The sequence below is a fragment of the Rhipicephalus microplus genome, chromosome 9, assembly GCF_043290135.1.
Source record: "Rhipicephalus microplus isolate Deutch F79 chromosome 9, USDA_Rmic, whole genome shotgun sequence".
Taxonomy (NCBI): Eukaryota; Metazoa; Arthropoda; class Arachnida; order Ixodida; family Ixodidae; genus Rhipicephalus; species Rhipicephalus microplus.
In genome coordinates, this window is record NC_134708.1 from 9,664,112 (window position 1) to 9,686,089 (window position 21,978).

General features: G+C 45.0%; 1 protein-coding gene across 3 annotated transcripts in view; it reads right to left on the reverse strand.

The window, feature by feature from the left end:
* gammaCOP (coat protein (coatomer) gamma) overlaps window positions 1–21,978 on the reverse strand; it is a 36,734-nt gene that overhangs the window by 14,324 nt on the left and 432 nt on the right. For all 3 annotated transcript variants that reach the window (XM_075873085.1, XM_037415458.2, XM_075873084.1), the window contains exons 2-14: window positions 21,537–21,586; window positions 20,891–20,971; window positions 20,069–20,220; window positions 18,731–18,755; window positions 18,616–18,666; window positions 16,930–17,022; window positions 15,540–15,626; window positions 14,215–14,331; window positions 7,502–7,542; window positions 6,917–7,118; window positions 4,849–5,060; window positions 3,757–3,908; window positions 1,246–1,410 (exon numbers count right to left, since the gene is read on the reverse strand). In XM_075873085.1, coding sequence (XP_075729200.1) covers window positions 1,246–1,410; window positions 3,757–3,908; window positions 4,849–5,060; window positions 6,917–7,118; window positions 7,502–7,542; window positions 14,215–14,331; window positions 15,540–15,626; window positions 16,930–17,022; window positions 18,616–18,666; window positions 18,731–18,755; window positions 20,069–20,220; window positions 20,891–20,971; window positions 21,537–21,586 — 1,428 coding nt within the window. The remainder of the gene's footprint in view (window positions 1–1,245; window positions 1,411–3,756; window positions 3,909–4,848; window positions 5,061–6,916; window positions 7,119–7,501; window positions 7,543–14,214; window positions 14,332–15,539; window positions 15,627–16,929; window positions 17,023–18,615; window positions 18,667–18,730; window positions 18,756–20,068; window positions 20,221–20,890; window positions 20,972–21,536; window positions 21,587–21,978) is intronic.

A 21,978-nucleotide genomic window follows, 5' to 3' on the forward strand; every position in this document is an offset into this window, starting at 1 on the left:
GTTTTTTTATGTTGTCGATTAGAAAAGTAGAGACGGGGTTAGAATGGAAACTTTATTCTCCACAGCAAGTTCACACGCTTCTAGATATGCCTCAATCGGATACATGCATGTCCGGAGTTGCTACCTACTTAGGCTCTATCCACACAGAGTGGCCTCAGTCTGCCAAAAAGCTGGTATTTTCACGTTTTTGATCCGTGAAAACTTTTCCTGGTCGACATACAGCTGATCGCCCGTCTTCGTTACAGTCGCAACTGCTCCGCACCCATAAGGGCGCGACGCAGCTGTCTTCACAGTGAATAATTACTTTCACTTGACGTCAACGTTCACAATAAGTGGGACATCACTAGTTGCGCTACACAAGTGAACAAATTGCACTGCAGACAGCTCAGTCGCACACGAAGGCATTCTACACCAACTGGTGGTCCGTCATGTGATAGCTATGACACTGACTATTCTGACGGGAGGCTGTTGGCAACGCGGTTTTGGTTTCATTTTGAGACACAGCCAATTTTCAGATTCCGTTTATCGGTAGAAAGATGCGCGCTGTATCAGATTTTACTTTGTTGGATGAGGTGCGAGATTCGTTCGCAACTCCTCTAACTAAGTAATGCTGCCACTGGCAAGAATAATTTAATCTACCTTTCTTGCACAAGGTCGTGCTGTGGGCTTATTCAGGCGCTCTGTACCCGCTTTTTGGGCAAGGCTGAGGGTCACTGCCTACAATCTTAGTTCTTCGATTATACGATACCCGGATTATACGGCAGTTTTGCATGGTCTCACCCACCCCCACACAAGAAAGTTTCTTGTACAGCACATGTGCTAATGTATTTGGCAATAATTTCATGCCATTCAAACACTTCTGTTATTGATGCTAGAGTGTGGAGGGCAGGCATACCTTTGCATTTCAGAGATTGGCATTGAAATGAGCCATCTTTAAAATTATCAGCTCGTTTAAAGACCTTAAAATTAGAGCTTGAAGTCCAGAAATTGTACAACGAGTTATAGAAGATGCTGCAGCAGAGTGCTTCGGATAGATTCCAACCACCTGAACTTCATAAACAAGCAGTTGGCAAGTAACACGCTCAAGTATTTTCGTGACATCCGAACAGAGAAATCACCGTTGTTAATATCTCAACTTTCCTGCACAACGAATTCAATAATGACCACTCTAGTCAATTCTTCACATTCCACCATCACTGGAGTGTTCAAATGTCTAAGATGGTGCAGTGCATGTGTCTTACTCACCGGCACGCACCGGGGCGTTCTCTAGGATGAGTCTGTTGTACATGAAGCGGATGTAGCGGGACGGCGTGGATCCCTGGGGTCCCTCGCGGCCAAGCAGGCAGAGGATTCGCACTGCCAGGCTTGTGTGCTCGCAGTCCTCAATGAATTCACACAGGTGTGACAGCCCTGTAGTGTTGAACCAAGTCCCAGCTTGACACCGACTCAGTCGCCAGTGTTCAACAAACCATTTCTATACTGCTCAATTGGGTTTAGAACATCCGGTCATGTTTTATTTCGTGTGGTTCCCATCCCAGATTATTGTGATACACTTATTTGTTCTATAACTCAATTTAGGAAGAAATCTCTCTACCAAGAAGGCACATTAAAATTTTGAAAGAAGAAAACCTACATATTGTACTAGAAAAATAATTGCAATATTTAAAATCTGCCCAAAGATACATAAACAAGTTTAATCAAAATCGATCAAGAATTTAAAGATAAATTTTCAAGCACAGTGTTCAAAGAACAAACCGAGGGCACATCTACATACAGTGCGCAATTGTTAATTAGCATTTCAAGAGGACGGGAGATTTGTTCTACACTCGAACTTCCATATCACAAATTTGGATTACAGTTGAACCCGTTTATAATGAACACTAAAGTGCCACGATAAATGATTGTTGTGTATGTTAGTATTCTTTGTATATGGACACACCTATAAAAACATCCACTTAGTGGCCAAATCGTTTTTTTTTTTCTGTGTATTTTTTATGAAAAAGCCCGAACGACCCCTCCACTGACAAGTTAGGCCTTTTCACGTGTTACCCCACTGATATCAATCAAGAATTCACAGAGTGAATTCTTGATTGATATGTAAGGTTTAACATCCCAAAACCACCATATGATTATGAGAGATGCCGTAGTGAAGGGCTCAGAAATGTCGACCACCTGGGGCTCTTTAACGTGCACCCGAAATCTGAGCACACGGGCCGACAGTACGAGTAAATTTGACCATGTTTGTAATGAACTCGCGCCGTTACACTGAAGCGCGGTACATCCACGTCGAACCAATCATTTCTGACTATGTAGTTGCGTGCAGCACGTTGCTTACTCAGTCTCGCCATCGCATGTCAGTTTACTTGCACTTCCAATATATGCATGTGTTCGTGCGTTCTTTGCGCATGCTTCACTCAGGAACGTGCTTGGTTGTGGAGAGTAGCCTGTTCATTCAACACAACAAAGGATTTTGCGAACAACGTGCCAATGTCTCCTCGAAAGATGCGACGACAGTGAACCTGCGAATGGCAGCATGACGCACTTGTATTGCCGTCACTCAGCCAAACAGCTATTGTCTGATGACTTGTGATGAGGTTGCCGGCGATGAGTCAAAACGGCACGTTCATTGCCACTAGCCATCTCATCATCGCTCTTTTTTTTTTATGCTTATCCGTATTGCCGCAACCGGGCGGAAATCGTTATAACTAATCGACCAGTCTTTCCCATTACCAAGAGGTGGAAAACCTTTTTGCGGCAAATTGTGGTGTCGTGAGAGTAGAGCTTTGCAGTGAACTTCTATGCGACAAAAGTTATTGCTTTTTGAACTGATGGCTTCTTGCTTTCGAAGGCATTGTCAGTTAATCATCGCTGTTGTAGATGCCAAGAACGGTGTCAGAAAAGCTTGCCAGGCAAAGCTGACCTCAAGTCGTTATTCCTCACTTTCGTTCTGCTACAGTGGCTAGAAATGTTCTGCTGTCGAAGAAATGTCTGGAAAGTGAGTGACCTCGCTCACAATGTCCGAAATATGCGTGCGGTGCTCGATGCGGTCTATGATATCTTCGTTGCAAGTAAACAGCAGATGGGCACACGCGAGCGTGGGCTTAGTACATGCTTTAGTGTCTTTTTCAACATTTTTTTTTTCCGCTTCGTATGCGCCATATTTTTACCACAATGGTGTCGGAAGTGTTCATTGTAAATGTAGGAGGCTTTGAAAAGTGTTCGCTGTATGTGGACTCAATTTCAAAGGGCAGCATAAGAAAATCGTCAGTGCACCAAGCTTTAGTCGTTATAACCGATAGATCGTTATATCTGGCATCATTATAAATGGGTTGGACTCTAACGAAATATTGTTTATAGCGAAGTAAATGAAGAATAATCTCTCAATAGACATAGAGAATTTTCTAGTATAACAAACTTATTTTTCTGCAAGATGAAGCTTTGTCGCCCGCTGCGCGCTGACGCGGGCCTTGCAGGACCACAATAAAGTTTTGCAACCAACCAACCAATGCAGCTTTGTTATCATGAGGTTCGAGTGTATTACATAGAATCTTGCTAAATGAAACCTGAAGATACCGGGAAATGATGTCCCATTCAAAAGTAGTATTGTTGTGAGCGCCTACCTAGAATGTGTGACAGCACGTATGGTGGAACTAAACTTAGAAAAATCCAAGCGCCTACCCTCAATATTCAAACTATGAAAACCCCCGTTGGCTACTAGCATTGGTCTGATTGATGTTAATCATTGCAGAAGCTCACCAACATCCTTAGCCTCTGGGTTGTCCTCAATGATGTGAATGACTGTGTCCACAATGGCCTTCTTGTACTCGAAGCCGCCCTCATCGCGCAACATTGACGCCAAGAACGTCATCAGCACCAGCAACTTGCGGGGAAACTTTTGGCACAGTGACCTGCAGGGGCAAAGGTTGGCATCGCAGTTGCACCAGAGCACGACTAATATTTGCTGTCGAGAATCAGAAACAATGAGCACAACTTTAATCGCTAAAGGCCTGCTCTGCCTGTAGCACTCATCGGGGTCAAAAGACCAAGGCTCAACAGAGGCGTTTTCTTCTCACAGCTCAATGCGCCCTCAAATCAAGAAAGACGCAGCAAGTCATCAAAAGAAAAATGACATGTTAAGAGACAAGAAAAGAGCATTATGGGTCAAGGAATGAACTGGTGTTAAGGACACCTTACTTGAAATCAAGAAGAAAGATGGGCAGGTCATGTAGCGTAAGGAAAGCTAACCGCTGCACATCAAGGGACACTGACTTAATTCCAGGAGAAGGCAAGTACATGAGGGGGATGTAGAAAGTTGGTAGGGAAAATAAGTTTGCAAGAATAAGGTGGCTGCAGAAAGCACAAGACCAGGTTGATTGAAGAAATTTGAAAGCGGCCTTTGTCCTGCAGAGGGCTTAGTCAGGCTGATGATGATGACGAAGCATTTGTTGCGCTCCATTTGATTTTTCACTCTTTTTTAACACTTTTTGCCGACTTTCCAATCTAGGTAATAAAGGCACAATGGCGAACTCTGGGAACCACACCAGTACCAGAGACATCGACAACAGGACAAATATCTGCTGCTCTGATTTGTCACGGCAACATTTCACGACTGCAAGTGGTGAACTGGGCCCCTTGGTTTACCGTATACTGCTTCATGATTTTAACGAATCTTGTGCTCTCGCAAATGTAGCATGTCTGTTATCCCAACCAATAACGGCGTATAATCTCCTGGCATGTGATTACGATACCATAATTATCTGTGTAGCTTACAAGCTCATTCGTGAAAAGAAATCACAGCTTTCCTTCGGGTAGACTACCCCCTGAAGAGAAAACAAAGCAAACACTGACCGAATGGCGTGGACGACGACAATCTTGAACTCGTCCGAGATGTCCGACATGAAGGAGGTGATCTGCTTCATGAGGCGCTCTATGCTGCTCTCGCTGCCCGTCTTGAGCAGCGTCGTGATGGCCAGTGTTGCGATGGACCGGTTCACGTCTGTGATCAGGTTCTCAAGGTCGAGATTACATGCCGTCACTGCTGCCGGGTGTGCCATTGCCACCTAATTTAGAAAAAAAAAAAACGGTTGTTTTTTAAAGGGGCCCTACAACACCTTTTGAGCATGGTCAGAAAACACGGCCTATCGATAGTAGAGGCTCCCGAGAGCACACGAACCAGTATTATAGATCAACTGGATGAATTATTAAAATTTTTGCGGCCTTGAATTCGTGAGGCAATAAGTTTTTTTAGTGAACCCATTTCATGGTAACTTAAAGTGTTTCAAGGCCCCTTTAAGGCTCCCTTTCCCACAGCCTGAATTCAATGCACCGCAGGGCCTTTAAAGTTGGCTTTGTCACAAAACACACCTGGGTAAATAGCTGGCTGCAATTTTGAAAATATGTGACATTTGACTGCAAACTTATTAGTGTGAATATTCCCTGGGCGGTGGAAATTATTTTGGAATACTGGTAGCAACATGTTGTGATGCCTTGTACTATTACAGTATTGCCACGTTCCATTTCCCAAGTTTTTGTTATCGTCCCAAAACACCACACGATTCTCAGCCAGGTCCTTGCGGTGTCTTCCAGGTAGAAATACACACGACGGAGCTTTTCTTCGTTGTCCCAGTGGTTGAGGGCGGCCACACGGTCGTATGTTTCTAGCCAGGTTTCCGGATCTTCAAACGATGACCCATGAAACGTTGGTGGTTCCCTGGGTTGATGAATGACCATCGTGGGCTGGGACGCTGCGGTTGTCATTGTCGCTGCAGTCGCGGTCATGGCCTTGGTCTTCCGCGCCTTGTCTTGTAGAAGCCCGTACTCCGGTGGTAGCCCTTGCTGTCGGCGGCTTGTTCGCTGCTCCTGGTTGGCGTCGGTGTCTTCTCCGCGACGTGGGCTGGGTTCACGGCTTGACGGGGGCGTCCGGTACATGAACGAAGCAGCACCTCCACCAGATGTCACGGGGTCGTGACGTGGCCGAAGACAGGAGACTTCGTGTTGGGATTTAACTGTTTATTTGGGCGAACCTGTGCCCGGTAAACGGAAAGTCCAATTACAGCAGCAGTCTCGCACAGATAGCAGTCTCGCGGCGAACGGAGCGTCGAACGGCGAACGGAGCGTCGGCCTTCGATCAACAACTGACAAGCGGCGAAGCGCGTCGGCATTTTATACTCTTGCCGTCGAATGTTCTAGCGTTATCGCTGGCGGTGGCGTAGGTTCCAGAACAATCTGTACCGTTCGCACAGTGGGCGTGATCTTATCGAAATGATCTACTACAGTCCGGAACCTTCTCGAAAACTGCAGGCGCGGTTTGCGCTGAGAATCGTGTGGTGTTTTGGGACGATGACAAAAACTTGGGAAATGGAACGTGGCAGTATATTAGAAATGATTGTGCCACTACCAAGGCTGGAGCCGAGTGGAATACAGCAGGTCACTAAAGCATTAGTTATGTGTGCTCTCTGAAGGTACTCTTGCACCATTAAACAACACATACTGCAATCTCTCGTTAAAACTCTGCACCACAAGATGTCACAATCAGCAATGCTAATGTCGTACACATGACACCCAACAGGTAGCCTAGTATTTCATGTTGGCACCGACTGGTCAGAAAAGAGTGCTCGTTTCATTGACACATTATCTATGTCCAAGCAGGAATTTTCGATGTAGAAACAAATGTAATAATCGTTGGGGTATTATGTGCCAAGTAAAAAGATTATGATTATGAGACTTTACATTAAAGGGCTCTGGAAAGTTCAACCACTATAATGTACACCAACATTTATGTGCATGGGCCTCGTTTTGCCTGGATCAAAAGTGCAGCCACCTGACCAAGATTGAATCCCATGACATTCGGGTCAGCAGTAAGGCACCATAACTACTAGACTGCCGCGGCAGGCTGTAACACCAAATGCGGCTTCACCTTGTTCAGGGTGCGGACAGCTGCAAAACGCAGCGTGGGCTTGGGCGAGCTGCAAAAGAGCTGGAGCACCGACACAGCCGGCGTGAGCTCTCGCGTGGTGGTGGACCGCAGGTTGACGATGGCATGCGCTGCCTCGTAGATGACCATCTCGCTCTTGTGCCGCAGGCAGCTTTCCACAAACGCAAACATGGGGCTTTCGGGTCTGCAGCAATCGAAGGACATTGGCAACTTGAAAGGCAGTTCATATAGCACTTGCAAAACACATAGTGAGGATTTGCTATGAAAGCACTGTGCCTTCAATAGCTTATTGAGGCCACATGATAGCCATATTGCCTTCTTCCTTCTCTTCTCCTTCTATGCCTGCCCTCTTACAGTCCTTTCATCTTGACGTTTGTCGCTGTTCGATCTTGGCTAAGTGTGAAGAACACACTATCAGTGCCGCAAAACTCGGAGGTCAAACTCTGCACTGGACTATTGACAAGATTTTCTCGCGCCTCGTGGAATGCATTACTTCCTTAAAAAAGAGCCAAGAATAATTCCTTCAAGCTTCCGTGAAAAATGCTATCAAGAGGCTGCAATACTCACCCAACGCCATCTTCTTCAATGAGCTTGCTTGCAATTCGGATCTGTACAAAAATTGAGGAAGAGAAGGTCAGACACAAATAAAAAATAACCAAAGCTTTCATCACACTATCTAGTATAGTATACTAGTATATTTATGAGAAGTGAGAAAACCAAAATATTAATTTAAAAGTTAAATCACACAAAGTACTACGAAGCTATGCAGTGTCAAGCTATGAGGCGAAAAGTGGGTTCCTATCGGATTATTATGCATGGGATTTATGATAATGTGATAATTAAACATTTTGTCATAGCACAATTAGTTTTTTGTACACCAATATCTGATGTACGATGCCATTCAAACAAAGAGATAACCAGAATGCCTACAAGTCGCACTATACAAGCATTGGCTGTACATTTACTTAAGGGGGGACGCGGCCCTTGAAAACCGAAAAATCGCGAAAAAGTCGGTTTTTGAAAAACCACATTTTTGGGTTGTATGTCTCATAAACTACCTATTCTGTAATTATCAGCACCTAATTCAACCGCAAAGTGCAAAAAAAATACTATTTTTGAGGCCGCCGCGGCGTCCAAAACAGGCGCAAATCCCGAAATCAAACCAAACTTCGCGCGCGCGCCATTCCCGGACCATGCGGTCGTCCCGCGCCATCTTGGTGTTGTTTTGACCGTGAATTCTTTCTCTCTCGTTCGCCGCCTTGCAAAATGGCGTCGGCAGCACAGTTGAGACGCTATTGGCGTTTTCCCGCGATGCGATGCGGAGCGCTGATTGGCTAGAGCAGCGCATTCATATCTCGCGGGAGAAAGCGTGCCCGCCATTGGCTGCTGTGCAGCAGCGGGGGCGGTCGCTCCTCTCGATGGCGCGTCCAGCGCGCTCGCTTCGTTGTTGCTCTCTGCTCCGTCCGCCTCGACAGACGTCTGCTTACGAGCCGCTCTTCGCCTTGTGCTATCTTTTCGATCATTTTATCTCGTTTTTTTTTTCTTTTTGCACTAGTTCTGTGCCTTTCGTCTTTGTTGTTGCGGGCGATGCTGGCAACGAAGCCGAAGTCAGTGCGGAAGTCCGGTGCGCGGAGGCGCGCAATGCGGCTTGTACGATCATCGAAATTCCGCTATTCTGCTGCGGGTGCCGACTGCGTAGACGCTTGCAGCGACGGAACTGTGTTGTCGGCTGTCGCCAGTCGAGAATCCGACACATCGAGTGTGGCTGGAGCCGCAAATGCACCGAGTGTTTCCGAGATCGCCGGGCTCGACACGTGCTCCGAATCGATGCCATCCAGTGTGACACCGAGTGCTTCTGATATCGCCGGACCCAGCACTTCGTCTGAATCGGTGCCGCCATCGAGCGTGAGTGGACCGTCGCTTCATCTGCGGACGCGTTTCCTAACGAAGGAAGAAATCGATGCGAATGCGAAACGTCGTGACACCGTTCGCGCTGAACGCGAGTCTACGCCGGCGACGCAGAAAAAATTTCAACTGATGCAGCCGGCTCTTGCACCTGCAGTGACAAGTGAGGGCGAACATTTTTCGCTCGTTCAAATGAACGTCTTTAACGTCGTGCTCAGCCGCACAGTGTGCAAAGAATGTTTGAAAGGTGCTATGACTGTCCGAGAGAGCACCAAGCTTGGACTTGCAACAAAACTTGAAGTCGTGTGCGCCTCTTGTGGCACCGTCGATAAATTATGGACATCACCCCGCAAAAAGGACACGCAGGCCTTCGGTGTAAATGTCCGCGCCATAATGGCTATAAAGCAAATAGGCAAGGGGCAAACAGCTCTTAATGACTTTTGGGCTGCCATGAACGTCTCTTACAGAGGTCTTCACCACAAGACGTTTCAAAAGCACTTGAAAGAGACGTTCAGGAAGCCAGAGGCCACCGCTTTGGAGAAGTTTTATGCTGATTCTGCCACAGCAGTGATTAAAACATATAAAGAAATGGACCCCAGCTTCTGCAAGGACATCACCGTAGTGTACGATGGCACATGGCATAAGCGGGGTCACACATCACACATCGGAGTGGGATCGGTAATTGACTTCTTTACAGGTCTCATCTTGGATGCTGTAGTTCTTTCAAACCACTGCCTTGGATGCCAAACAGGGCCCAAACCTGGAGATGCAGCATACGAAAGCTGGCAGAAGCACCACATTTGCCAGAAAAACACAGACGCAAAATCGGGAAGCATGGAAGTGGAGGCAGGCTTGACTCTCTTTGGGCGGTCTGTATCCAAGCATGGCCTGCGGTACACCACTCTTGTGTCCGACGGAGACAGCCGTACCTTCGCTGCCCTCACAGAAGAGAATGTGTACGGGCTAGTGCCAATTGTAAAAGAAGAATGTCTGAACCATGTTGAGAAAAGGATTGGAAGTGCTCTTCGAAACATTGTGCAGAAAAGTGATAAGCCACTGAGTGGGAAGGGGAAGCTGACTAAAGCCCTCATTGAAAAGCTGACAGGATATTATGGTTGAGCCCCGAGAAACAATTCAACTGACCTAACAGCCATGCAGCGTGCAGTGATGGCAACATATCACCACGTCACATCGACTGACCAGGACCCTCACCATGAACTTTGCCCAGAGGGGGCTCAATCGTGGTGCCGCCATAGAGCTGCAGAGGCAAAGCGTGAGCCACAGCCAAAACATAAACACAGCCTACCGGACTATGTCGCTGCAGCTATGCTGCCCATCTACGAAAGACTGTCACAAAAGTCGCTTCTTCAGCGCTGCCTGGGAGCGAAGACGCAAAATGCATCAGAATCATTCCACTCCATTCTGCGGTCTCTGATGCCGAAGGAACAACACTCATCCTTGATCGCGGTAGAAACAGCACTGCATGAAGCAGTGCTGCGCTACAATGCCGGCTGCTGCAAAGCAACCCAAGTGATATCGGACTCCATTGGACTTCAACCAGGTCATCTGGCCATCCAGCGAGCTCGTGAAAAAGACGCTTTACGCCTAAAAAAGAATTCTAAAAGACACCAAGAGAAGATGGAGGCCAGGCAAAAGAAGAAAAGAGTGCGCCAGGACACTTCTAGCTACTGTGCTGGAGCTTTTTGAAGAAAACACGTGTTTTGAACTTTCTCGGCCTGTTTTCTCAGAACGGATTTTTTTGCTAGTTGTGGTGCTGAGGAAAGCAAGAACTCGAAAACCGTTCATCAGATTTGTGTGCCGTTTTTTTTTTTCTGTTCCTGAATGACCTTGCAAGGGCGTAACAAGCTCCTTTTTTTGAAAATTGGTGCTGTTAATTTATAATAAACAATTAATTTTTGATGAATCTGGTCATTACTGGTTACATCAAATTCAAAGTTGCGTGAAAATTTTGGGGGGGGGAATTAAAAAAAACGGCTTTGTAGCGCCCTGGGATAGCTATCAAGGAATGACCACAATGAATTTCAGCTTTCTACTATGTCCTGGGATTTCTCACGACTCTTCCTCAGGCACCCATGTGAAGCACCCAGTTAAACCTCAATAACTCTGGAACTAAGAAACACAGCTTCGTGAAACTTAGCAGTTGTGCTAGTTTTATTGTAGTGAACAACCCCTGAAAGTTTCATCCAGATATCTTAAAAAATAAAAAAGTTCGGTCTCCAGGGTAGCCTCCCCCCTTAAAGGGCCACTACGCCATTTGCGATATTTTTTCAAACATTTGAAGCAAACATGCGCATTGTGTGCAGAATGCCGTCGCGATCAACGATTGTACACGTGGCAGCAATACGAGCCGCTGGTGCACCACCGAGTCCAAGAAACAATTTCTCCTTCATTACGGGTCTTTCGTGCCTAGGCGTGACGCGCCGTTCTAATATTTCTGACGCGCCGTTAAAAATATGCTGTGATTGGTCGAGCAAAAGCCTACGGCTTCCGGTAACTCTGCAAGCAGCTGTCCAGGCTGCTTATTGTTAGTCATGTTGCTCGCGTGCGTGTGCCCACTCATGAATCAGCTACAGTCGCCCGTAACGCAACTGCGCAAGCTAAGTCCGAGTGTTTTGCAATGGCGCAATGCAAGGTCTGTACTGGCACGATTCGTATAGGCACGGCAGCCGCGGTTCACCAACAAGCACGCAGCTACAACACAACTGACAAAGTCGACGGACGGAGTCGTGGTAGCCGGAAGTAGATAGAGCCTCAAGCAGCGCGTTAGTAACGACGCTTGCCACACGAGATTGGGAGGGGCATGGGAGGGGCGCTCGGCAAGACGGCAGAGCGACTTGTGAGAGGATACTGTGGAAGGTAGCGCAGCAGAGAGCGAAAGGAGGGATCGTCGCGGTTTCAATAATCAAACACGTCAAACTCCAGTTATGGCACCATTTCAAAAATTTCTCACGGCTCTGTGTTCATCGTATACTCGTGCACGATTTCCCCACCACAACTGAATTTTGACTTCTGGGTGGTTTACGGGCCCTTTAAGGAACAAATGGACACAAAGCAAAGTGTGCTTGGCTATCACAGTCTACCAACCTTCTACATGTGCATTAGAACAGAGTTGCCCTCACAGCATGCAGCACCATTAGTAAATATGCAAAATAAAAAGGCCTTGAAAAGTTATGAGAAGGTAACTATTTTTACGTATTAAAGTGTGCTTTGTCACCTAAGAAGAACTACATTCCATCACACAAGAGTAAAGCTAGAAAGCATTTAGTGCTTGTGACACTATACTCAAACCTCATTATAACAAAATTAAATCTTACACGAAAATAAGTTTGTTATATCCAAAAATTTGTTATAAAAGTATATTTCTAACACTGTATCATCTATTGCAAGACCATTCTTCATTTACTTGGTTACAATCGGTATTTTGTTATGTCCGGGTTCATTATATCGTGGCTTGAGTGCACTATAAGGCATATGCTATGGAATCTTATACACGACTAACATGACTTTACATGTAAAGCCAACAAACTCTCCAAGGACAGCGAAACCGTCCAAAAAGTCAGGCAGTTAAAAAAAAAATTCATGCTTTTTTATGCCACTCAAAAGGTCAAATCACTACAGCCATGTGCGGAACAGTTTTAATCCATTTAAGTGAACTTTGTGCAAACCCAGGCTCTTGTGAGTATGTTCGGCAGCTGCTGCGGGCTATGTTCATAAACAATGCGCGAATCGCCAGTTTCAAATTTGCGCCGCATGACGAGTGCCTCTTGTGCCATCAAAGTATGAAAAAAAAATCACGGTTCTCACACATGAAGCGTTTTGAAATGATGACGCATAACACAAAGGCCGTGGCAAAGGAGTGGATGACTCATCCTGTGTGTGTCTCCACAATGTGTGTGGGCGAGTAAAAGATGCGGCATTTGCCACCGCACGAGTGTTGCTAGTTGTGGACAGCATATCGTAATAAAGCTGATGTACGCTGTTCACTGCCGGGGTGCTTGTTCTATAGACCCTTTTCATAAATACGCCACCTGACGGTGATCTTTTAGTCAGTTTCGCTTTGCAAAAGAGCGTGGGATAGCTAGCGCCATCATGAGGGCTTGGAAAGCGAGCCATCAAATGCGTGGGTGCTGTGATGTTTGTGTTGGCGGCTAGTTCTCCGTATCATCCGCTGCAATCACACCGCTTTCTGGCTTGAACGAGCTCGTAGTACTCTCCGTAAGCTTTCTAAGCTGCTTCCGCAGCACAATGAGCAATAATTTGTACCCTTCAACGGGTTAGACGAGCAGTTTGGCTTGTTATGACTGGAAATGCATGGATCTGGCCTGCAAGAGACTCTCATCGACGTGCCCTCCTGACGCGGTCCGCGTTCTGCAAAAACGCAAGAGGTGTCTATGTGCGCTGCAAGAAACGCGCATCAGCGTCGCTGGGACACACAGCCTGCGTCGTCTGCTGCAGTGCCTTCACAATGGCGGCAGACTGTAGTTCGCGTGCGCGTAGCTAGGGGCGCTTTTTTTGAAAAGGGTCTATAATATGCACACACTTGCAGTGAAGTGTCTATTATGCCCCCTCCATTTCCGACTCCACATGGGCGCGACAACGGCAAGCTGTTGCCTTCGTTTCTAAAGGCAGCCTGTCTGTGCAATGCAATTAGTGGTCTCGCACGAAGACGCAGCATGAATGGCAGCGCAGCATTCTTAGCAGGCTCGCAACTGCACTGAGCCACATGCCCTAGTGAGCAGTTCACTGAAGACACTTTTCGTAAATGGTTGCCCACCATTAAATAGTATTGACTTGTTTGCTGACATCACGCCTCAGTGTATTTCAGGCGCTTATCCGTGGAACATCAACGCACTGTGCCGCTATAGTGGCTCCTTCGTATTCTTGGTTTACTTCACTCCATATTACACAGCACTGTACAAAAGACAGCAAAGCTTACTTGCTGCCTTTTGGACAGCCACAAAAGGTCCAATCGCGTAAGCACTGGTCTGATTCCTACGAGACGGTAGATGCGACAAATGCAGAGGCTTCAATTAATGCTGTTTAGGACCTGCAGTTTGGGAAGACAGTCCGAAAAATTGTACTCCAAAGAGTTTCAGCATCCTGAATTTCAGACGTTTTTAATATACATAGACTTTTATGGGGCTTGTGACAGTGTCGTATTTGCAAACAAGTCGAAAAAGTCACCAGTTCAATGTATTGATTTCCTATTATTTTTTTTTTCTCGTTTGTCCAGTGAAGATAGCAGATATGAAGCAAATAATTTATAGTCAGTAATAGCAGTCAACAAAATAGTTATCCCCCCCCCCCCCTCTTTGCATGCACATGAAGTGTATATGCTGCTCATTCCCACTCACCAGCATACAGACTGCATAGGGTGACTTGAGAGCTGACCGTGCATACTTGGAGACCAGTTTAGAGACTGCCAACCGATCACTCTTGCGAATGTGGTAGAGGAGGCCGAGGGCGTGGAACTGTAATCAGACAATTCTCACTTTTTTCCTTCTTCTCAAGCAGACAAATTCTGCCTTATCACCATCTTCACGAAGTAATTATTACAAATTAATTATCACTTTCACGAAGTGACTTTCACGAAGTAATAATCAGAATCTGTAACACTCACTCCGAAACCAGCTTGTTTATTACGGGCACCAAAAGTTTTTTTCAAAAGTAGTTTCGTGCAGCTGAGACAATGGCAGCTGAAACTTTAATTTCTGTATTAATTGATTGATATGTGGGGTTTAACGTCCCAAAACCACCATATGATTATGAGAGACGCCGTAGTGGAGGGCTCCGCAAATTTCGACCACCTGGGGTTCTTTAACGTGCACCTATATCTGAGCACACGGGCCTACAACATTTTTCCCTCCATCGGAAATTGCAGCCGTCGCAGTTGGGATTCGATCCCGCGAACTGTAGATCAGCAGCCGAGTACCTTAGCGACTAGACCACCGCGGCAGGGCTAATTTCTGTATTAGTAGCTTGTTAAGTGACAGAGTAATTTTTTTTTTTGCCCACAGGCTAAAGCCTGCAACAACGTGGCATTCTAAATCACATTACTGGCACAAGCATACACCGAAACTACCATTTTGTAATGACCAAGACAGATTGGAGTAATGATAACTTGCAACGTTTAACGTACCAAAACAATAATATGGTTACGAGACATTTTGTAGTTTCAAAAGCATTGATTACTTTAATCTGCAGCTAAAGCAAGCTACAGAGGCCTCCAGCATTTCGTCTCCTCAATAATTCAACCACCATGGCTGGCACCTAACGCATCTTTCGAGTCAGCAGCCGAGCACCGTAACTTTGCGCCACCACAACACTGAAATGAATTAGACTGTTAAAGGTGTGGCAATTATTAGCAACGGTGCTATGTTAGCTCAATGTTAGATAGTACGGTGAAAACTCTACACCGGCACAGCTTTTCATGACTAACATAAACAGCACCCTGCACAAATCTTGCTTTTCCACCAAAAGAACGCCACGATTTACTATTGCTCACAAATACGTGGCTTGACCAGAAAGCTCGCCAACACCGGATATCTTACCAGCACCGAACAGCTCTCCCAACACCAGAAGGCTCACCAACATCAGAAAGGTAATAAGCAGAAGAAATTTCACAAACACCAGAGCGCTTACCAGCGCCATGCAGGGCACCGAGGATCTTTTCACATACCTGAACCATGATGTTGTCCGAGTTGACTGCTTCTTGCGCCTCGTTCACCCACCGCTTCACCACGTCCGGGCTGACAAACATCAGATGCTGTGAAGTGATACACAAGTACAGGCTAAGTCAACCGATCTATAGAGGTTTGGGGAAAGAATAAGGGGAAGCAAGTTCATAAGACCAGAAAGAAACATCATCTAAGCTACCTGTTTGTGCCCAAGCCCTACAGCAAACATCAGTGATAGCTAAAAATAAAGCTGCTAAGAAAAATAAGTCAGCTTCAGAGAACTAAAATTGCCAATCTTGAAGAAAGTGCAGAGCTGGGCAGCCTTCTTTGTTTCTCTTCGGTTTTCTCTTTCTTTCCTCTTTTTCAAATTTTTTCCCTCTTCATTGCTATTTAATTTTTCCTCTCTTCTATTTCTTTCTTTCTATTTTCTCCCCTTTCTCTCTCCCTATTTGGCACTTGCTTCCTTTCTTTTTTCTCTCTTTTTATACATAGTTTTGCCTGCATTAAACAAAGTGCATTAATATTTTTGATGATGACAGCGATTACGATTGAGCTGCACGAAGAACGAGAGTTCTCCTTGGTGTGAGCATGCACTCAGTATGCTGTACACAAAAGCGTTATGCCAAGCAACGACAACAGCATACTACAGCGCATGCTAGCATTGCCCCCTAAAGAGCTCCATACCCAAAAATCAAGAAAAGAAAGCTTGCTATGTTCATAAAAACAAGCGTGCTTTGACATATGTTAATCTTTCGTACGAAAACAACATTGCACTTCTTGTAATTTGCTTACACTAGGCTTGTGCAAATATTAGAATGCTTCGAATATTTGTACCAATATAACTGCACTTAAATTCGCTTTGATTAGAATTTAAATAAATGAAAATTTCTCAAAACTAATGATTAGATATATATTAGTTGGCATGTAACCCTCATAAAGGTAGTTTCACTACAGTGGAAAAATGCTAAACCGTGAAAACACATATCCAGGGGGAATCTGCACTTACGCGAAGCCCCACAGCAAGATTAAATGAACATACTACCTTTGCATCGATTCATAACTTTTTTAATTTAAAAGCTTGTTTTATAGGCTTATATGCAGTTCTAATTTTTTTAAATGTTGTAAGTTAGGTCATGACAAGTATGCCCTTTTTTATGTATAATATTTTATAATACTATTTGAATTCGATTCGAAATTATTTGACCAATATCACTTTACACTTTGAACCGAAAATTCATGATTCTCACAAGCCTAGCTAACACCCTATTCAATTCGTATATATAAAAAAGTCCCAGTGTCGTACACATCATGATTACAATTACGCAGTTGTTGTCAGAGACATGCATGGGACCTCCACTAGACAGTGCCTGCAATACAGGTGAGACTGCTTACCAGCGATGAGACTAAGGCAGCGCTAGACACCCCATGGTTCTTGTCCACAATGGCCTGCTTCATGTAACGCTCGATGGCCTGAAGCATACTGCTCTGTAATGGAAAGACACCAGGCACTTTACAGAGTTGCCACGATTAAAAAAACTGCGCTACAGTTACAGTGAAATACGAAGTTAGGGAGAGACACAGAACAAAACGGACTCTACATAAAAAAAAACTTTTAGGAAAGGGGAAAAACTGGTTTACGATGAGGATGGGGGTTGGGAGAGGGGGCCATCTTTCTGACTGTCTTCAGGTGGTACATGTGAAAAACCAACTAGCCCAATACCTCACTTTGCTCACGTGAACTATCACACTTCCTGGTCATACGAGATGCAGTAAAGCAAATAATTATAAAAGATAGTAACTAGTATGTTACGAAAATTGCTGTCAAAAAGCTATATAAGTGGCCTGACAAGCAATGGTGAGGATTCATAAGAACAAATAACTGAGATTGCAACTGATTGTGTGGTCATTCGAAACATCAGTATCCCATAAACTTGATACTAAAGATTAAACTTTAATAATATATCAGTGGTTTAAAGTCACAAAACCATGATATTATTATGAGAGTTGCCGTAGTGGAGGGCTCTGGAAATTTCAACCATCTGGGGTTCTTTCATGTGCACCTAAATCTAAATACATGGGCTTCAAACATTTTCACCTTAATCGAAAATGCAGTCACCGCAGCCGTAATTCGATAAAGCGACCTTCGGGTTAGCAGTTGAGCATCACAACCACTAGACCACTGCAGCGAAGTTGACTACACTTAGTGAAACACGCGAGTCAGTTTCTTTTTAAATGATGGCTTTCCCAAATTACTCAAACCATGTTTTTAGAGGTCTTTGAATATTACAAAATTAGCAAGCGTTATGTCGTTGTGCAGGGCATTTTCTTGGTCCATGAAAAAATGACACCATTGCAAGGAGGTCTAGAAACACTCCTTTCAGAATTTGAATGCCAACAAATCCAGGCATGACAATTTTTGTGATATGCTGTAGAGAAGGTGCACATACTTTCCAGAGGGCTACAAATATGCAGCATATAAATTTACCTAGCACTAAGATGCCTAAGGGAGCACACTATCAAGGCCATTACCACAGCTTCTTGTTTTAGACATGGGTAGAGACAGCGATGTGATGCCTGCCTAAATGATATGTACAGCTCAAAATTAAAAATTACATTGATTGTTTTCTAAACAAATATTACGATACAGTTATGAGGCGTGCCATGTGAGGACTCCAGGTTAATCTTGATTGGCTGGGGTTTACTAATGTGCACTTAAATCTTAATTCTTGTGCTTCACCAAAACTGAAATACAGCCACCTTGGCCGAAGATTGAAACTGTGATGTGTATTTGTAGAACAGTTTTAAAAATGGCATTCTTCAGCAATCCAACTTCTGATGCATTGATTGATATGTGGGGTTTAACGTCCCAAAACCACCATATGATTATGAGAGACGTATCCAACTTCTCATGCATTCAAGCCAATTTTACGTCTACTAAAAGCTTCACCATCATGTCAAGATTAGAAAAATTAAGATAGCCAGAGAAAAACAGCCAGCCATTTTATGTAAGTTCAACAACATGCATTCACTATAATGGAACGACGTGGGTATCTTAAGAAAAGTGCTAAATGCACTTACATCGGTGATCTTGCAGAGGGCCCTTATCGCTGAAGCACGATACAGGTCCTCCTGTTAAGAGAAGTGCTTACAGTGAGTACTGCACAAACAAAGTCTACACAACACGAGACCTCACCTTTCCAGTCATGTCCTTGGTTAGACTGGAAAACAATGAAGAATGCGGTCAGAGACGAGGGAAACTACAATGAGCTCATAACAAGCCCCCCCGCCCTCCCCCCGCATATACATTAGCCAATTTCAACAAGTGCGCAGGTTTACTTTCACTGGCGTCCTTTTATAGCTAATTAGTGTTTAGAAGATATGGCTTGGCGCAACGGGTGCCTTCACGAGTTGGAAACTTCTAAAACGTCATTCATTCTACTCAGATTACACGTTGCGCATTAATGGCAATGCTCATTTTAGAACTTACATGGGCACCAGCAATATTCTAGAATATAGAGAGTCATGGCTTTATACAATAAACGAAAGAAGGGGAATTTAAAGGTCATCTTTCTTTGCTGGACACAACCTCAATGAAAAGCAACAAAGAAGCCAAGAAAAGTCCTTTTTCTTCGGCTAGGTGGAATAGCATGCTGTATTATTGGACACGCTTCGTCTATGCATGCCTCACTGTGTCCTCCTTTTTTGAGTGAACTAAAAAATACAGAAAGTGCAGGAGAAGTTATTTGTAGTACTTACGATAAAAACGTGAAGAAATCAAAGTAGATGAAAAGACAACTCGCCGCCGGCAGAACAGGCTCCGACTTTTCTTTAACACTTCCCAAAGAAGCTCGGCTATTCGTAGAGTAGACCACGGCGATCACGTTTTCCAAATATCACAGCACTGCGCACCACGCAGAGCCTCCACTTTGAAAAACAATTTCAGCACTCCTTTCCTACCCCTGACCGATCATCCTTTCCCGCAAAGTGACGCAAAGTAGCTTATTAGCGACTTGATGTAGCACGCAGCTTGCCGATTGCTCTAAACCAGTTACGACAATGGGCTACGTTTTTCCCTGCTGTGAGAGAAAAGGGTGGCAAGGCCATGCTAAAATTTGAAACCACCTGAAACTAATGTTCTAACCCCTGTAACTTTCTTGATATGGCATGCATATGCAAAATTATTTCAGCAGCATGTTTGGAAAACAAAAGTGCACATATTTCACTATATAGCAATTTTTGGACCTCGGGGTTGTTTTTGTTTACTGGTCCTTTAAGGTGAAAACTTGCTGCGGCCAGCAAGTTGTCTTTTTGTACCCTTTAACTTCATCACATTTACACCATAGTTACTACAAATAACATCCCCTAAACTTTCCTTGGCTTCTTTGTCAGTTGCTTTTCGTTCACTTGCCCCATAGATTAGATTGGGGTTAATGACTGCGATTGTCGCTATCGTTGTTGAGCGAGTGTTTCTTGCTTTGATAGGGACTGGCTTTCCCAACAAGGAGTTCATTCTTTTTCACTTGTGGTTCACCTGCTGGTCACAATGATGACGTCCTCGGCAACCTTGGAGAGCTCCTTGATGCCTAGGTAGACCAGGCGCCGAAGCACCGGGTCACGGCACTGGAACAGCTTGGTCATGGCGAAGAAGGCATCCGTGGCCTCCCTCGTCCCAAGGACTTCCCCCTGTCAGCCACAAGGCACAGCTACAACATCTAACCGACACATTTGTGTACCTTACAGATCAACAAGCTACCACTCGCAGCAAAACTGGCTTGCTGGACATTCCCGAAGTGTGACATTCTACAGCAGTTAAATGTTCATGCTTACACATAGGGAAAGTAACAGGAGAAGTAAAAAAGCTTGTATAAGACATTGAAAAGCTATGCAAGAGCAGAGGTGTGCAATAGAGGAGAGATCTGCCCCACCCACCTCCCCAAATTTCAGGTAATGTTCTACTGCATTGGTCCCGGGTTCGAACCCCCAGACCAGGACGAATTTTTTGGCAACTAAGAAGCTTTTCTTTCTGAGAAATCTGTACAGATTTCCTTGTGGCTTCATGCTACAATCGAGTGGTTGTCTTCTTTGATTTTAATGATTTTCTATGCCGTGGCTGTAAGCAACATAGCTTGATTAGCACACAGGTTCCAGACTTCACTATGGCCGCCCAAATTCTCATGTTACACACTAATGAGTACTCTTGCCAACCATGTCACGGCAGTAAAAGAAAGTCCGCCAGGGCTGGATGCCCCCCCCCCCCCACTTGCGGTTGCCCTTGAGTACGGGGATGATTGATGGAACAAAAGTGCATGCGGCTCAATGTGAACGTTGCATACGAAAAAACACATCCGCTTACCTGATTCAACAGGTAGAGGATCTTGGTGAGTATCTCCGCACATTTCCGTGGGTGAACTGGAGTCTCGTTAAATGTGCGTGCCTGACGAAAACAACATCATGCACTTGAAACCATGGCGACATAGTAGAACACACTCGTGAATGATGATGTCTGTGTTCATGCAATGAGGGATAAAATGCAATGCTTTTGTTGCGTGCGTTTTCATTTGCTCTAACTGCAATGCTGTCCCACAGTAATCACACTGCACTATTGGCCACTAGTATGTATGCATGACACACAGGGATGCATATACTGTGACAAACTGTACATTACACTAGGTTCATGTTGTCACTGTGTAAGAATCATGACGTACCTGCCAGAACTACTTGCAAAAGTGTACGAACGTAAAGGAAAAAAAAAAAGCAGGAAAGTGTGTGCCTCGAAATTATTTGAGCACAACATGTGCAAATATGTCAGAATTATTCGCTTGGCAATGTTACTTGTAGCTACGGCGCTGAGACCTAAACTAACACGTAGCCTCTGCGTAACAAGACGCTAGCCGATGTCGATGTATATCGACGTTGCACGAAACCAAAAGGGTGGCTGCTGGTTACGCAAACCGTTGCATGCGGTATTTCGACGGTTATTTGAAGTGGAATTCACGTACCTCTTGAAGTACTGACGTCTTCTCGAGGTTGCTGAACGGATTACTGCCCCCTGCGACAGAGCGATAGCGTGAAATGAATCGAAACGACATTTACAATTGATGGGCGCGGCGAGAAAAAAAAAAAACAACAACCAAGTTGCACGTTCGTTAAAGGTGATGAACATTCGTAACAAAGCTGTTATAACGAAACGTCTGCGTGGTGTGCGCGTCACATTTTGTACACAGCGGTACCTTTCAGAACGGCGTTCAGTAGACAGATACGAACAGTCATGCAAATGAAAGAATGACCTTACAGCGATTTGGAACAACTAGGTCAGTCCAGTCGGTTGATATGCCCTTTGCAGAGGTACGCGCACATCAACGATTTATGGCTGGGTGTTCACACTAGGGCAATGACAAGGTTGAGCTCGCTAACAAGAACACGTCGGCGATGGCAAACGGA